This window comes from Macaca nemestrina, chromosome 18 (assembly GCF_043159975.1).
Source record: "Macaca nemestrina isolate mMacNem1 chromosome 18, mMacNem.hap1, whole genome shotgun sequence".
Lineage (NCBI taxonomy): Eukaryota > Metazoa > Chordata > Mammalia > Primates > Cercopithecidae > Macaca > Macaca nemestrina.
In genome coordinates, this window is record NC_092142.1 from 56,894,986 (window position 1) to 56,915,818 (window position 20,833).

General features: G+C 51.9%; 1 protein-coding gene across 9 annotated transcripts in view; it reads right to left on the reverse strand.

Moving 5' to 3' along the window:
* Positions 1-20,833, reverse strand: part of LOC105491526 (kinesin family member C3) — a 44,904-nt gene that overhangs the window by 19,963 nt on the left and 4,108 nt on the right. For 2 of the 9 annotated variants that reach the window (XM_071084648.1, XM_011758036.2), the window contains 4 exons: positions 20,506-20,716; positions 17,450-17,592; positions 11,065-11,203; positions 7,981-8,183 (listed from right to left, as the gene is read on the reverse strand). In XM_071084648.1, coding sequence (XP_070940749.1) covers positions 7,981-8,183; positions 11,065-11,203; positions 17,450-17,592; positions 20,506-20,677 — 657 coding nt within the window. In that variant the 5' untranslated portion in view covers positions 20,678-20,716. Of the gene's footprint in view, positions 1-7,980; positions 8,184-11,064; positions 11,204-17,449; positions 17,593-20,140; positions 20,458-20,505; positions 20,717-20,833 lie in introns of those variants that run through there. The other 7 variants (XM_011758039.2, XM_011758041.2, XM_071084646.1 and 4 more) reach the window with 6 other exon arrangements.

The window sequence follows — 20,833 nt, forward strand, 5'->3', positions numbered from 1 at the left end:
CCCAGCACTTTGGGAGGTCGAGGCAGGCGGATCACTTGAGGTCAGGAGTTCGAGGCCAGCCTGGCCAACATGGCGAAACCCCATCTCTACTAAAAATACAAAAATTAGCCAGGCCTCATGGCAGGCGCCTGTAGTCCCATCTACTCAGGAGGCTGAGGCAGGAGAATCATTTGAACCTGAGAGACAGAAGTTGCAGTGAGCTGAGATCGCACCTCTGTGCTACAGCCTGGGCGGCAGAGCGAGACTCCATCTCAAATGAAAAAAAAAGCTACAGCAATCAAAGCAGTGTGGTACTGGCATTAAAACAGACATAAATACCAATGGAATGGAATACAGAGTCCAGAAATAAACACTGACATACATGGTTAAATGATTTTTGACAAGGTTGCCAAGACCATTTAATGTGGGAAAGGATAATCTTTTCAACAAATGGTGCTGAGAAAACTGGATATCCACAGGCAAAAGAATGGAGTTGGATCCTTACCTTATACCATATACAAAAATTCACTCGAAATAGATCAAAGAGGGCCAGGCATGGTATAATCCCAGCACTTTGGGAGGCCAGGGTAGGAGGACTGCTTGAGCCCAGGAGTTCTAGACCAGCCTGGGCAACACAGGGAGACCCTGTCTCTACAACAAGTAAACAAAATTAGCTGGGCATGGTGGCACACGCCTGTGGTCCCAGCTACTAGGGAGGCTGAGGCGGGAGGATCACCTGAGCCCAGGAGGCCAAGGCCGCAGTGAGCCATGATCATACCACCACACTGCAGCCTGGGCAACAGAGCAAGATCTTGTGTCAAAATAAAAAACAAAAAGCCCCAAAGACCTAAATGTGAGAGCTAAAACTATAAAACTCTCAGAAGAAAATAGAGGAGAAAATGTCATGACATTAAATTTGGCAATGATTTCTTGGATATACACCAAAGGCAGAGGCAATAAAAGAAAAAATAGATAAGTCAGACTTCATCAAAATTAAACACTTTTGTATAACAAAGGACACTATCAACAGAGTGAAAAGGCAACACGTGGAAAATACTTGCAAATCATTTATCTGATAAGGAGCTATTATTCTGGATATATAAAGAACTACAACTCAACAACAACAAACCCAATTAAAGAATGAGCAAAGAACTTGAATAGAAATTTCTCCAGGGAAGACATACAAATAGCTAAAACAGACATGAAAAGATATTTAATATCACTGGCATTAGGGAAATGCAACTCAAAACCACTATGAGATACCACTGCACACCTTTTAGGATGGCCATTGCAAAAATAAAAATAAGCAGGAGCAAGTCCCAGCTACTCCAGGAGGCTGAAGCACAAAGATTGCCTGAGGCCAGGAGTTCAGAGGCTGCAGTGAGCTACGACCATGAATGGCCACTGCACTCTAGCCTGGGCAATATAGCGAGACCTCATTTCTACAAATAAATAAAACGAAAAACCAAGTGCTCATAAGGATATGGAGAAACTGGAACCTCTGTGCACTGTTGGTGGGAATGTAAAATGGTGCAGCCACTATGGAAAACAGTATAAGTTCCTCAAAAAATTAAAAATAGAACTATCATATGATCCAGCAATTCCATTTCTGGGTATATACCCAAAAGAATTTAAAGGAGGGACTCAAAGAGATACTTGTACACTCACGTTTATAGCAGCATTATTCACAGTAACCAAAAAGTAGAAGCAAGCCATGGATGGATGAATGGAAAAACAAAACAAAATATGGTATATCCATACAATGGAATATTATTCAGCCTTAAAAAGGAAGAAAATTCTGATGCATGCTACATGGATGAATTTTGAGGACATTATACTAAGTGAAATAAGCCAGTCGCAGAAGGACAAATATTGGATGATTCCACTTACATGAATAGTCAAACCCACGGAGATAGATGAAGAATGAGGAGTTACTGTTTAATGGGGCCCAGATTTCAGTAGGGGAAGATGAAAAGAGTTCCGGAGATGGATGGTGTATTAGTGAGTTTTCACACTGCTATAAAGAAATACATAAGACTGGGTAATTTATAAAGAAAAGAGGTTTCATCAGGCACAGTGTCTCACACCGGTAATCCCAGCACTCCGGGAGGCCGAGGCAGGTGGATCACTTGAGGTCAGGAGTCTAAGACCAGCCTGGCCAACATGGTGAAACCCTGTCTCTACTAAAAATACAAAAGCCGGGCATGGTGGCGTACACCTGTAGTCCCAGTTTATGCAGGAGCCTGAGGCAGGAGAATCACTTGAACCCAGGAGGTGGAAGTTGCAGTGAACTGAGATTGTGCCACTGTACTCCAGCCTGGGAGACAGAGACTCCATCTCAAAAAATAAAAATAAGTAAGTAAATAAATAAACAAACAGATAAATAAAAGAAAAGAGGTTTAATTGACTCACAGTTCCACATGGCTGGGGAGGCCTCAGGAAACTTATAATGCTGGCAGAAGGAGAAGGAGACACAAGGCATGTCTTCCATGGCAGCAGGAGAGAGAAAGTGAGCGCACGAAGGGCAAACTGCCACTTTTAAACCATCAGACCTCATGAGAACTCACTATCACAAGAACTGCATGGAGGAAACCACCCCATGCTCCATTCACCTCTCACCAGGTCCCTCCCTTGATATGTGGGGATTATAATTCGAGATGAAATTTGGGTGGGGACACAGAGCCAAACCATATCAGATGGTGATGGTTATTGCACAATGAGAATGTGCTGCTGCTGAACTTAACTCTCAAAAATGCTTCAGATCAGCCGGGCGCGGTGGCTCACACCTGTAATCCCAGCACTTTGGGAGGCTGAAGCAGGTGGATCACCTGAGGTCAGGAATTTAAGAATAGCCTGGCCAACATGATGAAACCCTATCTCTACTAAAAATACAAAAATTAGCCAGGTGCGGTGGTGCGCACCTGTAGTCCCAGTTACTCAGGAGGCTGAAGTGGGAGAATTCCTTGAACCCAGGAGGCAGAGGTTGCAGTGAGCTGAGATCGTGCCACTTCACTCCAGCCTGGGCGACAGAGCAAGACTCTCTCAAACAAACAAAAAAAATGCTTAAGATGGTAAATTTTATGTTACATCTATTTTTAAAATGATAAAAAAAAATAAAAAAGAAGAAGAAGAAGACGGCAGCCAAACAAGACACATTTGAGGGCAAGAGCTAGTTTTCCAGCCTGTGGCCTCTGAAGACAATTTTTTTTTTTTTTTTTATTTTGAGATGGAGTCTTGCTCTGTCATGCAGGCTGGAGTACAGTGGCACGATCTTGGCTCACTGCAACTTTCGCCTCCCAGGTTCAAGCAGTTCTCCTGCCTCAGCCTCCCTAGTAGCTGGACTTACAAGTGTGCAACACTACACCCGGCTAATTCTTGTATTTTTAGTAGAAACGGGGTTTCACCATGTTGGCCAGGCTGGTCTCGAACTCCTGACCTCAGATGATCTGCCCACCTCGGCCTCCCAAAGTTCTGGGATTATAGGTGTGAGCCACTGTGCCCGGCCTGAAGACAGTTTTTTAAGGTTCACTCTTGAGGTGCAGGGGGCAGGAAGGGAGTGCAGTGAGTGCCAGGCACAGTGGCTCAGGCCTGTAATCCCAGCACTTTGGGAGGCTGAGGCAGGCAGATCTCTTGAGTCCAGGAGTTTGAGACCTGCCTAGGCAATATAGCAAGACTCCGTCTGGACAGAAAATACAAAAGTGGGCCAGGTGTGGTGGACACCTGTGGTCCCAGTTATTCAGGAGGCTTAGGTGGGAGAATGGCTTGAGCCCAGTAGGCAGGGGCTACAGTGAGCTGTGATCACGCCCCTGCACTCCAGCCTGGGTGACAAAGTGAGACCGTCTTAAAATAAAAAAGGAGTGTAGTGAGGTCTGGGCAGCATGTCACATTGTTGGGAACTTCAGGAACCTTGAGGCCATGGCTCTAGGGACATCCACAAGAGGACAGGGGAACTCAAGGCCAGCAGGACGTGGCCTGGAACTGTTGTTAACAACACTGGGGAGGGTCATCCCAACAGCCACAGCCTCGGTCACCAGACCGAGATGAGCGGCCTCTGTGGCCTGGGTCAGCTGGGTGCTCAAGGACTATGGACCTTTGGCCCAATTGCTCTCAGTATACACAAACACCTCCTCCACCTGGCACAGCAGTGGGGAGGCCTGAAGAGACCACTGCAGCCCCTACAAGCCCAGATCCCAACAGTGATAATGGAGCCCCGTTAACTGAATCAGCTTTGCCAGTAGGGCAGGGGGATTTCATAAGATCATTTTTCATCCCCTATTCCCCTGAGGTAGGAACTATTATTATCCCCATTTTACAGGAAGAAAAACTGAGCTCCTAAGAGGTTAAGCCTTGGTTAGGCAACTTACTTGAGGTCACCTGACCAGTAAGTGGTGGACCTAGCACTGGAACTCGCATCTGACTGACCCTTGCAGAACCCTCACCCTTAACCATGGGGCCACACAGCCTTGCAGGAACAGCAGTGTGAGAAAGCAGCCGATCAGAAGCCAGTGTGCACAAGGCTGGGAACACAGCACCACGGAAAACAAGGCACAGTGTATCCCCTGGCGGGCTTTGCTTAGAGAGGCAACGTTCAGAATTCCAGGAAAGTCCAAGTCTGCGTCAAACCACAGTGAGGCTAGCAGGAGACCAGGGCGCACGGGAGTGATAGCTCATGACGCACCACACGTTACAGTTGACCATCCTTTTTTCTGTCCACTCTTACAACAGATCCACCCCTAAACTGCAATGGAACATTTAGTAAGCCCCAGTTTAGAGACTGGGAAGTGAAGGCTCAGAGAGAAGGTGACTTCCTACACCTGCCCAGCTGGCACGTGGCATAGCCAGAATAGAATCCTACTCACGGGATTCCAAATCCAAAACTCTCCCAGTAACAACAATGGTGTGGCCACAGCAACACCAATGACTCACTAAGGATCATCTCACCACATCCTATTATTACATCCATTTCACAGATGAGGAAACTGACCTGCAGAGTGGTAATTAACTGTCCCAAGGTCACATAGCTAATGAGTAGTGCCAAAGTCAGGGTTTGAACCCAGCTCTAGACCCATGTGGTTGGCCACATCTCCACAAGGTTGGGCCCCCCAGAGAGTATCTCAGAGACCTGGAGCTTCAGATACATCCCCTGAGAAATTTCCAGAAAAGAGCTGCAGTCAGAAAGTTCAAGGACAGGCCAGGTGCTGTAGCTCATGCCTGTAATCCCAGCACCTTGGGAGGCCGAGGCAGGTGGATCACCTGAGGTCAGGAGTTCGAGACCAGCCTGAACAACATGGTGAAACCCCATCTCTACTAAAAATACAAATTAGCCAGGCATGGTGATGGATACCTGTAATCCTAGCTACTCGGGAGGCTGATGCAGGACAATCGATTGAACCTGGGAGGTGGAGATTGCAGTGAGCCGAGATCGCGCCACTGCACTCCAGCCTGGGCGACAGAGCGAGACTCCGTCTCAAAAAAAAAAAAAAAAAAAAAAGAAAAAGAAAAACAACGTTCAAGGGCAAAATGTGAACAAAGACCAGGAACCATTCTGAATTCCCAAGTCACTTGCGGGAGTGGGATAGGCTCAGGGTTTCTCCTAAGAGTGGCTGGAGAGCTGGGGGTCAAAGAACTAAAAAGGCTGGGATGTTTCCTCCTCAGTTTCCCTTCTTAAAATGTAAGTTGATTTTGTTAATTAAAGGAAAAATGTTTTCAAAAACCTCCTTAAAGTCACAAAAGGTTAGATACTATGATTTCACTTCTATGAAATGTTCAGAAAAGACAAATCCATAAAAACAGAAAGCAGATTAAAGGTTGCCAGGGGCCGTGGGGCAAGGAGCATGGGGAGTGACCGTCAGTAGGCCCGGTGGAGTGATGAAGATGTTTGGCAATGAGACACTGGTGATGGGTACATTGCCATCTTAATATACTTACCACCGACTACTGAACTGTACACTTTCAAGGGGTGAATTTTATGGCATGTGAATTATATCTCCACAAAGTCCTTTTCTTTTCTTTTTTTTTTTTTTTTTTTTGATGGAGTTTTGCTCTTGTTGCCCAGGCTGGAGTGCAGTGGCGTGATCTTGGCTCACTGCAACCTTCCCTTCCCAGGTTCAAGCGATTCTCCTGCCTCAGCCTGCCGAGTAGTTAGGATTACAGGTGCCCACCACCACACCCAGCTAATTTTTGTAATTTTAGTAGAGACGTGGTTTCACTATGTTGGCCAGGCTGGTCTTGAACTCCTGACCTCAAGCGATCCACTTGCCTTGGCTTCCTAAAATGCTGGGATTACAGGCATGAGTTACTGCGCCCAGCCCACGAAGCCCTTTAAAAAAACACTTATTTGCAAAATGAAGTGTCTGAAGAGCCTAACTGGGGAAGGTCAGGGAAGGAAGAGGGGCTGCTCAGCCTTTGCCTGAGGCCAGATGGGTGTCCTGCAGGGTGGGCCCTGGACCCCCTGCAACCCCCAAGGCGCTTGAGCCACGCCCCTCCTACCACAAGTCCCTTTGCACTGGATGGGCCCCAGCTCAGAGTGCACTTACCTCTGCTCTATCCCAGAGCTTAGCTCAAGATGCCCAGGGACAAGACCTCAAGGCCATGCGTGTGCCCATCCCATCGAGCCCTTCCCACTTTATGTGGGTGTGTGAAGCAAATGTCCATTTTCCCACAGGCAGAGCCTCCACCGGGTGGGAGCCTACTGTCCACTGGGGTATCCCCCATGCCCAGCTCAGTGCGAGTACAAAAGGGGCATGCACAAATACCCAAGGAAGCAGGTGGGCATGCAGCAGGCAAGAGGATACAGGGCTGGCCTAGAGGAGCCCCCAGTTAGTGGGGAAGGCAGGCCCAGATAGTCAAGCTGTGGGGTAAGTGTGTAAGAAGGACACAGAGCATGAGGGGCACCCCAAGGAGGCCCACCCGAGTCAGCAAGGGGCATGGGGGCAGGCCAGGCCATTCTTGAGAAGAGAACACACCTGTAAGCTGGAAGAAATGCTGCATTTCAAAAGCGTGCACAATATGCTGCCCCCAGAACGGAGAGAACAAGTCACAGCACATATGAGGCACAATAGGCAGACATCGGCATGTCCAGGCCATCTCTTTGCTGGCTCATGGGACACACAAAGAACTTAGCTCTACCTGAAGGCCAGTCTGTCAACACAGAGTCCTGGGCCCAGAGCTCAGAGGCCCAACAGCCAGGCCAGGGCACTGGATCAGAAGGGGGGATGATGTGGCAGATGGGCTTGGAGACCTTGGGGAAGTGGGCAAGGCTGAGATACAATCCTAGAGACAGCCACTGAGGAGAAGAGCGGGGAAGGAGGGCTGGGAGCTGAGTGGAGATCCAGAAGGAGAAGAAAGTGACGCAGCCACACATACACAAGAGGGCCGGTGGTCAGCCCCACAGGACACGCAGCTTATCAGCCAATGGTACCCAAATGTTCTGCCCAGCCAACGAAGGAGACAACGCTGACCTGCATGAACCCTGGCTCTCCCTGGCTTCCAGAGGTTTGAGAGATCCATTCCCCAACACGCACTCAAACTAGCGTCCACCTTTAACGAGAAATCAAAAGCATGAGAAATGTCATGCCAACCTCCTGTGGGGTGACCATCTGATGAGTTTTGTCCACTCGGGCTGCCCAGTGCAGGGCACCACGGAAGACGGGGTGGACTCAGGGTGGGAAGCACCCCGCACCTTCCTGTTCCACTCACATCTACATCACCTCCTAGGGAGGCAGGTCCTGGCCCCCTGTAACCCAAGGAGATGGGGCACAAGAAGGATCAGGATGGGAGGCCCCTGTAAGCTGAAAGAAATGCTGCATCTCAAAAGTGCATCCTCCAGGATGGGAGGCCTCTGACTCTTACCACCCTACCCTCCAGCATATTCCAGGAGACGAGACCCCAGCTGTCTCCTCTTACACCAGTAGCCTGGTGGGGTCAGGTGCCCCAGGTGGTGTCCTCTGACCTGCTCCATAGTGGGCAGTGGCCTCTGCCCATCCCAGCCTCCCCAGGTACCTGGTTCTGCAGCTGGGTGGATGTGACCTGCTGGTCACTGTCGCGGAGGACCAGCCTCTCCCTTAGGACCACCAGTTCCTCCTGTAGCTGGGCCTTCTCCTCCTGGAGCTGGGACATGGCCTCCACCATCCTATGCACCACGGGGGCCGCACCTGGTGGCCCTGACAGGCTCAAGCACCTCCTGCTGCCAAAGAGACGCCCACCTACAAGCAAAGTAGTGGCTGATGAGAGGGCAGCAGAGGTCCCACGCTGGCAGAGGAGAGGGTCCATCACAACAGGGCAGACCGCCAGGGATGATAGGGGTGCAAGCAGAGGGGGTGGGCAACCAGGTGAAGCTGGGGCAGCAGCGGCATAGGTTAGCTGGGGCCTCCAGGGCCTGTCCCAGAAAAAGACACTTCCCCAGGCAGCATCTGGGGGATTAACTTGCCTGGATCAGGACTTAAGAAAGCAACTTCCACTGAATACGGCTCTCAAAGCACATGTTCTAGGTCTCATGGGCCAGCCTCTCTCCATGGCCAGGCTGCAAGGAATCGCAGCTGGGAAAGACAAGGGATTCTCACCCTAGAAAACTCTATTCTTGTAGGAACGTTATTTCTTTAAGTCTCAAACCCTCTCAAGAGTACAGAAGAGAAGAGTGGGGCTCCCCAGCCTCCCCATGTGGCAAGTGGTCAACTGTGCAGAGAGAGGGGAGCCAAGGGAGCCGTGTGCATGTGGGAGGGACAGACAGACCAGGACACAAAGCCCGCCCTGCACATAGGGCAAGAACTCAGCCAGCCAGCACCTAGCAAGGATGGAGCGCAGGGACCTCCCAGGCAAGACAGAGGGAGTCCTCCTCCTCCAAAGGCCCGCCACTGTCCTGTCACCAGGAATGAGAGAGATGGACAGATGGATGAAGGACAAGAACACAGAATCGGGGCCCATGACCTGTGCACGGCGCCTGGGATGCTTGTTATAGCTTGCTTCCAGGGCGCCAAGAATGGCCATGGTCTCTGCAGGTAGGGAGCAAAGAGTCTGAGGGAGAGAGAGAAGAATGGGGGGCTGGGGAGGAAGGGTGGGGGATTTGCCTCCTCCCTTCAGGGAGCACAAATGGGACATGACAGAGCATGGCAGAGTGAAGGGTGAAGAGGGGCATCTGCTGGCCAGAGAGCGCTGCTCTCTACCTTGGAGCCTGGGGCTCTAGGTGTTCCCACATTAGTCCCCAGGAATCCCAGCCCTCAGCAGGCTGGGGTTGGGGGCTCCTAGACCCTGGGAAGGAAGCCACTTGCACCTGAAGTCACACACCCCTCTGACAGCCTGGCCTGAGGGAAGCCAAACGGACTCAGATGGACAGGGAAGTGGGGAGGGTACAGCTTGCAGCTGGGCGGGGACATCTTGGCACAGCCCCAGGAGGAGGGGCAGATGGGTAGAGGCCCCCTGCCCCGCTCTAGGAGAGCAGGAGGGGCACACACAGGTTGGCTCTTCCCTCCTCCACCCGAGCACTCCAGAGAGCTGGAGCTGGGCATCCCCGGTTGGGTGGTGACCCTGGCCGTGTGGCCTGCACGTGACACAGCATGCATGTCACACAGAGCTGGCCAAGCTCCTGTGATCTGTTCTAGAGCGAGTGAGGTCAGACGGATGCTTCCAGGCCTGCACACGCGGCAGCATGAGCGGCATGTGACCAGCGTGGCCCTCAGCCCTTTGCAGGCTGCTGCAGTGAGGCAGGGAACGCACTGGACTCCTGGCCCGGGAGCTGGTTCTGCCACTCCAGAGACGTGTGGGAGGGGCCCGGCAGGAGCTTCCTAGGAGAAATGGGGACAAGGGGCCTTGCCTGAAAGGAGCCCAGCACCGTGGAGATGCACAGGCGTGGGTGGCTGTTACACAACAGGCCATGGGGCAGAAATGAGGCCTCGGAGGGCCCAGTTCATCCGGAACACTGCTCACATCATGGGATGTCACCCCCAGAGGGGCTCGCCGGGTCTCGGCACCGCGGCAGGGCAGTGGGACGGGGGCCAGGAGAGTGCTTGTGGAGAAAAGATCTCCAAGAAGCTCAGGGAGGTCCCAGAAAGGGGAGGATGGGAGGACGAGGTGAGATCAAAGGGGCCCTTGTGCTGGAGAGGTTGCACTCAGGGTTCAAAGATGCGATGCAGGCACGGCCTGGCCCCACTGACCAGGTCACCCTTGCTGTTCCCTGGAATCGGCCTTCCTCTTCTCAATGCACAATCAGCAAGATGATGTCCCCTGCCCGAGGCTGGCCTGCTCACACTCAGCCAGACCCCAACCCCTGCCGCTCGCTGCAGAAGAGTGCCTGGGCCCAGACAGGCCGGAACGCCAGAACGGGGCTCCGGACAGCCTCAGAGAAGGGAGTGGCTCCTTCCACCACATGGCAAGTTCAGACACACAAGTTAACCTTTTGGTGATGGAGGAGGAACATGACAGAAAGGCCGGCTCCTCTTTCCTTCACATGCTCTCGGCCTTCCCCCGGGATCCTGGAGGATGCTGCTTCCCCATTATCACCGGGCTCTCGCTTACTGCCAGGGATCCCCGGCATGGACCCGTAAGACTACAAGGGGGGCCTGTAGAATCTTCCAGAACCAGCCAGCCCTGGACACCATGGCAGACCCTGCCAGAGAATAGCTGAGCCACCGGCTCCTTTATCTCAGCCTCTGACCAGGAGAATCAAAGTCCTGTTCTAGGAGCCTCCAGACCTTGGGAGCCCATGGATAGGAGGGAGAAGGCCGAGTCTCTCTCTGCAGGCAGTGGCGTCTGTGAGGCTGCCACCCTCGCCCTGCTTTAGACAGGCACTGGGAAAAGACAAAAAGCAGAGAAATTCAACCCCAGCCCACGCTGGCCAAGGCCTCTTATCACTGGGTGGGGCCTGGATGCTGTGGGAGGCAGGTCGAGATGAAGGTTCCATACACACCACTGTCCCTGAAACTGGGAGAGGCAGGCTGGGGGCTTGGAGCTATGGGTCAGGCAGCTGGAGTCTGTCTAGGCCACCTCCAGCCAGGGAGGACAGGGCATAGGGATAGCACCAACCGCACAAGAGCCTCCCTCCTGTGCTGGCTTCACTGGGGAGTGCCGGGTCGGCGGGCAGGCCTGCTTTACCTGTATTCTCTACATTCATGGTGCCACCAGCTTCCTGGGCCTCCCGGGCCCGCCTGGGGGCCGGTGCCTGTCTCTTCCAAAGCTTCTCTTCTTTCGTCCCCTGACTCTGGCTCTTGCACCCCTTGTCCTGTAGGGCCTGCTGCCAAGACACAACCAGAATCCTCACATGAAGGAGACTGCGCCAGGGAAGGACCCTCGAGCCAAAGGATGGTGCACTCCCAGAGCTGGCCAGGATCCCAGGGCCCAGGGGGTCCAGTCCCTCCCTGTGTGGGTGGGTGGGGACGTTGAGGCCCAGGATCTGGAAGAGGATGTGCCAGGTCCCACAGCAAGACAGTGGCGGTGCCTTATCCTGGCCTCCCTCAGCAGCTGGTCTTCTACCCCAGCAAAGAAGGTTCTTAGGTACTTCAAGTTCTCAGGCGAAGCTCATGCCATCCCTGCAGAGTCTGAGAGTCACCAGCACAGAGGCCGGCTCACTTCCAGTGCACACGCCCCATAGGCAACCATCCAGCCCCACCACACACATAACCTCAGGGCAACTGCTCCCATGCCGATGCTGCCACCCCAGGCACACAGCCCTACATCTCCAGATGGAACCCCCAGGACTGCCAAGGAGGCTGCCCATGAGTCTGTCTGAGCAGAAGGGCCACAGCCCTGCCTCCTTCACTTTCCCCGCCCCACAGGGCTATCAAGAGGCCATGAGAAGCCATCTCCTCTTCCAGGGCGAACACAGGCAAAGGACTCGAGACAGAGAGGGCCAGTGCGCAGGCACAGGGAGAGAGAGGGGAGGCACGAAGAGGTGTTTCATCCAGAGAACGTCACCTACCGCTCACACATAAAGATGCCCAAGGCAGGCGGCAGGGCCACATGCAAAGAGTGAGCCCATTTGAGGATCATGAAAATAAAACAGGCATAGAGACAAATCAAGAGAACTATATGGACAGTGATCCTCTCTGGAAGGTTGGGGAGATGGTGTAGTGGCTGAGAGTAGAAACAAGCATCATTTCAATTTGTGGGGAATAAAAAGAAAGTTCACAACAGAGAGAATGTGAGAAGAGGGGAAAGGAGGTGGCCTTACATTTCATTTTGAACCTCTTTGGCATTTGAATTGTTAACCTTATAAACAATGACTGTGTGTTTTTTTGGGTTTTTTTTTTTCTTTTCCTTTTTTAAACAGAGTCTCACTGTGTCACCCAGGCTGGAGTGCAGTGGTGCCATCTCGGCTCACTGCAACCTCCGCCTCCCAGGTTCAAGCAATTCTCCTGCCTCAGCCTCCCAAGTAGCTGGGATGACAGGTGTGTGCCACCACACCTGGCTAATTTTTGTATTTTTAGTAGAGACGGGGTTTCACCATGTTGGCCATGCTGGTCTCAAACTCCTGACTTCAAGTGATCCACCCGCTTCGACCTCTTGAAGTGCTGGGATTACAGGAATGAGCCACTGCGCCTGGTCATTTTTTTTCTTTCTTTTTTTCTTTCTTTCTTTTTTTTTTTTTTTAAGACAGAGTCTCACTCTGTGGCCCCGGCTGGAGTGCAATAGCACAATCACAGCTCACTGTAACCTTGACTTCCTGGGCTCAAGCAATCCCCCTACCTCAGCCTCCCGAGTAGCTGGGACTACAGGTACATACCACCATGACTAGCTGATTTTTGTATTTTTTGTGTAGAGAGAGGGTTTTGCCATGTTTCCCAGGCTGGTCTCAAACTCCTGGGCTCAAGCGATCCTCCTGCCTCAGCCTCCCAACGTGTTAGGACTACAAGCATGAGCCACCACACCCAGCTTTTTTTTTTTTTCCCATATCAACAGAGGTTATCTTGGAAGAGAGACAGCAGACAATTTCTGTGTGTCTTTGTGACCTTTAAATTCAAAACAAAAAAATAAGTTACTCTTTTAAAAGTGCTCACTCTAAAAAATAAACGCGTAGTCTAGAGGCGGCAAGGCCTGTGTGTGAAGACTGGCTCTTCCTCGGCTAAGCTGGGTGACGTTGGGCAAGTTACTTACCTTCTTGAAGCTGCGTTCTCCTCATTCTTAAAATAAAAATGGTAATAACAGGACTGCCTCATTGAGCTTGTGTGAAGAGTAACAGACAATTGCAGCCAAGTCCTCAGAAGGCGCCTGGCACATAGTAAGGGCTTGATATGAGGTAAGTATTATCAGGACATGATTCCTGTAATCTTCACATCTTTTTACTTTGACATTCAAAAAGCCAATACAGATAATTGAAAAGACAAGAAAAGTGACATCAGCAGGCTCCTTAGCCCAAAATTCACCCCCTCCTTCTCTTGACCCCGAGCTCCACTTAAGAAGGGCGGGTGGGGGACACACCTCTTATATTTAGGAATATTCGTGCTGGGCGCAGTGGCTCACACCTGTAATCCCAGCACTTTGAGAGGCTGAGGTGGGTGGATCACCTGAAGTCAGGAGTTGGAGACCAGCATGGCCAGCATGGCGAAACCCTGTCTCTACTAAAAACAGAAAAAAAATTAGCCAGGCGTGATGGCAGGCACCTGTAATTGCAGATACTCGGGAAGCTGAGGCAGGAGAATCGCTGAACCCAGGAGGTGGAGGTTGCAGTGAGCTGAGATTGCACCACTGCAATCTAGCCTGGGTGACAGCAAGACTGTGTCTCAAAAAGAAAATAGAAAATTCCCTCCGACTTAATTTTGTCCCCACCCTGTGACCAACTGCCACACCATCACTAGCAGGCTTGTGATCCATAGCGGCAAGGACAGCAGCTGGAAGTTTCCATTTGCCAGCCAGGGCAAAGGTTACACTATTTCTGGCCTGTTGGCCAAGCCACAGGAAGGACAGACGGGGCCCTGGAGGGTTGGGAATTTCTGCAGCGCCTCTGTGGGGTGCATCTCAGGTTTTAACTGCTGGACAGAGCCTGGGGAGGGGGTGTCACTAAGGCCGCCAGGTCGCCGCACTGTGCTTGGGACCCACCCTGGCCCCACATCTTCAATCCTGAAGAACCTACCGCATAATGGAGCTTTGTGGGGGCCCACCAGGATGTGAACGTGGAAGCTAGTTGCTGGTGCCAGCATCCCAGAGATCTTCAGCAGATCTGCTGACCCCAGGACTCAGCAACCACAACTCAGCACCCCATAATCAAAGCTCAAGAACAGAGCCACCACCCAACTCGAGGCTGTGGGTTTCTGACTGCCGCCTTCCAATTTAACTATGGATGGCTCAAGACAGAGCAAAGAGCGGGTCCTCAGGTTTCTTTAACTGTTCTCTCACCAGACCTGCTTTCTAGCAGATTTGAACAGATAGAAGAAACTTTTGGTTCAGTTTTCAGATGAATCACATGAGAAGAGACAAGAAACACCTCGAAACACAAGACTGTCCCTGAAGCAACATCAACCCCTGCATCCATGTTCAGATCAGGGGCTGGGAAAACAAGCTACCCGGGCCAGGACATCCGTTTGCAGCAGGGAGGATATGTCCCCTTGAATGGTATGTGTTTTCCACACTCCATCCTGCCCACCATTTGTACATGTTCCTTCAAGGCTCTGTGAAAATGTAGCTTCGAGAAAGGGCAGAATCAGTGTGTGTCGATGGTCAGGAGAATGTGGGGGAATGGTGGGCCCTCTAGTGCAATGGTTTTCTTAGGGGGTGAGCCTTGGCAGCACCCCCAGATGACTCTGGTGTCAATCCTCTGCCACTGCCTTCTTGGCCCCTGCCTGGTTTGCCTTCATCCCTTTATGATTATTTGATCACTCTCTGGGGCCTCTGCTAGACTCTCTTGTCTCTTTCTGCACTGCACCTCTGACCCTAGCACAGACTGGCACATTCTAAATAATCTGTTGAATGAATGCATCAATTAAAAATGGGCAGAGCTTGTACTGCCCTGAAAATACTCAAAGCTATTGCTGCATGAACACAGCACAGATATTTGTTTAAGGAGCTCACTGCAATCAGAAACAATACAGAGGATCTGTTATAAATAACTTATGGTAAGTCCTGAAGTAGAACATTATGCAGCAGTGTAAAAGAAAGAGGTAGGGCTGGGCGTGATGGCTCACACCTGTAATCCCAGCACTTTGGGAAGCCAAGGCAGAGCCCACAAGTTCAGGACCAGCCTGGGCAACATGATGAAACCTCCATCTCTACAAAAATTACAAAAATTAGCTGGGCGTGGTGGCACATGCCTATAGTCCCAGCTACTCAGGAGGCTGAGGTGAGATGACATGGCTGGAGGTTGCAGTGAGATTGTACCACTGCATTCCAGCCTGGGCAACAGAACCAGACCTTGCTCAAAAAAAAAAAAAAAAAAAAAAAAGGTAGTTCTCTATGTGTTGATGAGCATGAAGAGATTACGAGGAGTTACTTGAGGGAAAGAGCTAGTCACAGAATAACATGTAAAATAAATAATAAAAATCATATAAATATGCACTGGGCACTGTGGGTCATGCCTGTAATCCCAGAACTTTGGGAGGCCCAGGTGGGCAGATCACTTGAGGTCAGGAGTTCAAGACCAGCCTGGCCAACACGGTGAAACCCCATCTCTACTAAAAATACAAAAATTAGCCAGGTGTAGTGGCGCATGCCTGTAGTCCCAGCTACTCAGGAGGCTGAGGCATGAGAATCACTTGAACCTGAGAGGTGAAGGTTGCAGTGGGCTGAGATCATGCCACTGCATTCCAACCTGGGCAATAGAGTGAGACTCTGTCTCAAAAAAAAAAAAAAATCATATAAATATGGCTGGGTGGCTCACACCTGTAATCCCAGCACTTTGGGAAGCTGAGGTGGGCAGATCACTTGAGGTTAGGAGTTCATGACCAGTCTGGCCAACATAATGAAACCCTGTCTCTACTAAAAATACAAACATTAGCTGGGCATGGTGGCGCACGCCTGTAATTCCAGCTACTCGCAAGGCTGAGACAGGAGAATCACTTGAATCCGAGAGGCGGAGGGTGCAGTGAGCTGAGATCACGCCATTGCACTCCAGAGCGAGACTTCGTCTCAAAAAAAAAAAAAAAAAAAAAAAAAAGAGTTCAAGACCAGCCTGGCCAACATGGTGAAATGGTGAAACCTTATCTCTACTAAAAATACAAAAATTAGCCAGGTGTGGTGGTGCACACCTGTAATCCCAGCTACTCAGGAGGCTGAGGTAGGAGAATCACTTGAACCTGGGAGGCGGATGGTGCAGTCAAGACCACGCCACTGCACGCCACTGCACTCCAGCCTGGGCAACAGAGTGAATGAGACTCCATCTCAAAAATAAAAATCATATAAATATAATTAAGTGGTTCGATATAGGAAAGATAAATAAATAAACCCCAAATACTTAATAGTGGATTTCTCAAAGATAGAGGACTATGAGAGGCAGTTTCTGGGTAATTGTATCTCTGCCCTGTTACAAGGCTAGTTGTGTTGAATGGTCAAATATGTGACCAGCAGCCAGTAACTTAACCTCTCTAAGCCTCCACATCCTCATCTATAAAGCTCAGATCAAATACTGTATCCTGAGACTGTTATGAATATCATGAGGACTGATATGAGATCTTTAATGCCTGGCACAAAGTCCGTGTTTGATAAATAGTAGCTCTTATTACTATTATCATTATGTATTATTTCTATAGCCAAATATACCTATATATGTAAAGTTTTTTTTTTTTTTTTTTTTTTGAGACAAGGTCCCACTCCGTCACCCAGGCTGGAGTGCAGTGATGCAATCACAGCTCACTGCAGCCTCAACCTCCTGGGCTCAAGCAATCCTCCCACTCCAGCCTCCTGAGTAGCTGGGACTATAGGAACCACCATGCCCAGCTAATTTTTTATTTTTCTTTTTATAAAGATGGGGTCTCACTATATTGTCCAGGCTGGTCATGAACTCGTGGGCTCAAGCGATCTTCCTACCTCAGCCTCCCAAAGTGGTGAGATTACAGGCCTGAGCCACTGCACTCAGCCTTACTTTGTCTTTTTAAAGTCACTTGGTGATAACTACAAGGGAGAAGACCCCAAGTTTTAGTGAATCCCCCATCTAGCTTTGAATTCTCACTTCAAACAAGGAAATATTCCCAAGGAAATACAAGGAAATGCTCACATGACCATGTTTGAGAATAACCAGCTACCCCAAACCTGCCTGTTCTCCCAATACCTTCTCCAAGCTCTGCCCATCTCAGCTAAGGCCCCATGCTTCCCACTTTAACACCTCAGCCAGGGCATGACTGAAAAGTTCCTGTCAGCTCCTGTGAGATTTCCCCTGTCTGACTTAATGAAGCTGGCTCACAGGCAGAGGGGTCACAAGGGGCCTAGCAGAGAGGTGCGAGGTGGGTCCCTGGCTCTCCCCTGGTGCTTCCTACCCCCAGGAACCTGGCAGGAACCCAGCCACTGGAGCTCAGAGACCCAAGGCACATGCAGCCTGGAAGGCCCCAGTGCTTACCTGCAGGGTCAGGTAGAGCCCGTGGGGGCTTCCGGGGCCAGCCCAGTCCACGCTAAGGGCTCGGCACTGAGCTAGGGCTGGGCGAGCTGCACTTCGGGCACTGGAGTCCTCGTCACCGCAGACTGGGGTATCTTTTCCACGCCCTGTCCCGGGACAGAGAGATAGGTGAGACACTCCGACCGCTGGCCGAAGACTGCTAGCCATGGACCACTGGCCAGGGCCACAGCTGACCTCAGCTTTCACACACCCCTGGCTGGTCCAGATGAGGCCAGGAGGGGCTCACACACCCTTACATGCCTGCCCTGCACAGAGGGGAAGGCCTGGCTTGGGGCAGGGGCTACACTCCTTTCTTACCAAAAGCCGCCCCAAGATTCTCTTCTGGAGGGGGCCCAATACCCCACTGGAGGCTCCCCTATCCTCACGGTGGCTTTTGCGGCAGGCACCTGCTCAGCAGGGCAACGGAAGGAAGCCGATGCCAGCCAGCCTGCACGAAGCTTTGAGGACTTGCACAGGGGCTATGGCTTTATTACCCCAGCTGCCTCTAGGTGGCAATTTCTTCCCTGACTTCATTAAGACCAAATCCACACCAGGTGGCCCAGCCTCCGTTGCTTCCCCAAGTGTATTCAGAACCAGCTAACGTGCATCCCCTTGTGCCTCTCACACACTGCCTCCCTCACCCACGGGAGAGAGGGCGGGCTGTGGCAGCGATGCCCCAGCCACCCACCTCCACCTGCAGGGCTGAACAGGGTGGGATGGGGGCCAGCCTCACGAGTCATGAGGCACACTGCAGAGCCACTACCCTGGGGCATAACAATATCCCAAGTGCCAGCCACTGGGCCAAGTGCTTTTCAAGCCTTACACACATTTTTTTTCTTTTCTCTTTTTTTTTTTTTTTGAGACAGGGTCTCTCTCTGTTGCCCAGAGAGTGCAGCGATGCGATCTTGGCTCACTGCAACCTCTGCCTCCCAGGTTCAAGCGATTCTTACATCTCAGCCTCCCGAGTAGCTGGGACTACAGGCGTGCACCACCAACCCAACTAATTTTTGTACTTTTAGTAGATATGGAGTTTCACTTGGTTGGCCAGGCTGGTCTTGAACTCCTAACCTCAAGTGATCTGCCCGCCTTGGCTTCCCAAAGTGCTGGGATTACAGGCGTGAGCCACAGTGCCCAGCCTTTACACACCTTCTTGATCCTCAGTTTGCTTGTCAATAAAATGAGGACAACTTCACAGCCCTGTGGTGAGGATCAAATGGATGAGATACACGTGGTGCCCATGTAGTGCCAGGCACACAGAAAGGGCCCACAGTACAGGCCAATAGGACTACAGCTGCCATCAGCTCCTCACAACTCCCCAGGGAGGTGGGGGGCATTCTCCCAACCTGACAGGCAAAGAACCGGAAGCCCTGAAGGGTTAACAATGTGCCCAGGGTCACAGGAGCCAGGATTCAAATCTCATGTGCTAACCAATCCTCTGCCAGCCGACTCTCAGGGTGGCAATATGGGGGTTGGTTGGGGGGCTCAGAGGGGCCTGGGGCAGCTGAGCTGGCTGAGGTCCAGTGGCAGGCATGGTGCTTGCATTTCACACACAGGATTTCATCTGACCTTTGTCTTAAATTTTTTAAGTGGATAAAAGTCTGTATGGTCATATAATCTTCATAATACCCAATTTTTTCCTTCAGGTTAGAAAGCTGAGATAACACAATATTTCAAATACCTATATGCGTGCGCGCACACACACACACACAGACACACATGACTAGAAGGCACTACATAAAATGTTCAGTGACTAGCTTGTGATTTTTATTTCCTTTTTGATATTTTTCTATGTGTTTTAAGTATTCGAAGGCAAAATGTTTTTGTTTTTACCAGAAAAGCAATACTCATTCATATTACATTTGTAATCCTTACGACAACCTTATGGGGTAGAGGCCATCCTCTGCCCCTTTCAGACAACTGGGCTACCTGGCCCAAAAGCCCAGGCTTTTCCCGAGGGCCCTGGGTCATCCCCAGCCTGGCTGTGCTGCTTGGGAGCAGCCAGCCCCAGACAACCACAGAAGCAGAGAGACCTCAGCAGGCATCAGTCCAGCTGCCACTGACAGCACAAATGTGGTGGGAGAGAGGGCTGAACAGGAGTTTGCTGTGTGCCCTCTCTGGGCCTCAGTTTCCCCTTCTGTGCACCAAGGGGCTTGGACCTGATGGCCCAGAGGGACTCTGCTAGCCCTCACAGGGTGGCAGTCTAGACCCTGTTCCTGTAAGTCACGGGAGACAGGGAGCAGACCCCTAAAGGCACCTTGCCTGGAGAGCCCTCTTTCCCCCACACTACCAGGGCAACCTGCCCACGCCTCGGGAGAGGGTCATGGGCAGCTCCCCAGCCCCGTCAATCCAGTCCCCGCCCTGAATCAGAGAAGCCGCTCACTTCTTGACTTTCGCAGCACCGGGGGACATGACCCAGAAAGGCGAGCTGGCACTGACAGCTCCCCGGGGAGACACTAGGGGCCAAGACTCTGGGACCCCTGCCCACCTGCTGTCAGGGTCTCTACAGAAACACCTGAAATGAGCACATGGCCCCCAAGCCCCACCAGGCCACGTTCCGGGGAGCAGCCTCAGTCCACTCCCAACGCCGTCCAGGGGCCAGCCCAGGCAGGATCAAGTGTCAGCGGCGCTTGGTGCCCGGGCAGCCACTTCACCTACCTTGTTTACCAGCCTGGGCAGAGACCGGAGTGAGCCCACACGCTTTTGGCCAAGGACGGCAGCCCGCAGAGCTCTGACCAGCTTGGCCAGAGGGAACGCAGCTGATCCCCCTGCTCTGTGCCCGCCCCGTGTTAAAGTTTAACCCGGCTTCCAGGTCTCCTCTTTCCAGACAGGGGCGCAAGGAAGGAGCACCCGGCGAGACTGACGCTCCGGCTCCACGCCCGCCCGGCTCTGGGCTGTCGGTTACCCTGTAATTACCTGACAGCTCTGACTGAGCTTAGGAACCGGTGAGAAACCTCAGTCTCATCTCTGGTATCTGGAGGAAGGAAGGGAAATAAAGAGGCATTTTAAAAATGCGGACTCACCAGTTCTCAACCTCCCCGGGCCGGTGTGTGGGAAAGGGCGGGCGGCCGGGCTGGCTGGGGCTGGGGCGGGGCGAGCCATCCCCGGCTCGGGCTCCGGGGCCCGGCCCACTCTCCACAGGCCCCGCAGCGAGGGCGTGGCTCCCAGGTTCCACGTCCTGCGAGAGGGGACCATGGCCTGGGGCTCAGCAGCCTCCTCGGGGCACCGGGCAGCCTGCGGAGAGAACAAGGGGAGATGAGCTTGAAGATCACGGACCAGCACGACTGCATCTCGGGCAGAGCCAGTCATCTGGAAGGGTCTACGCCCCACCGGTCGCTGGTTACCCAGGGC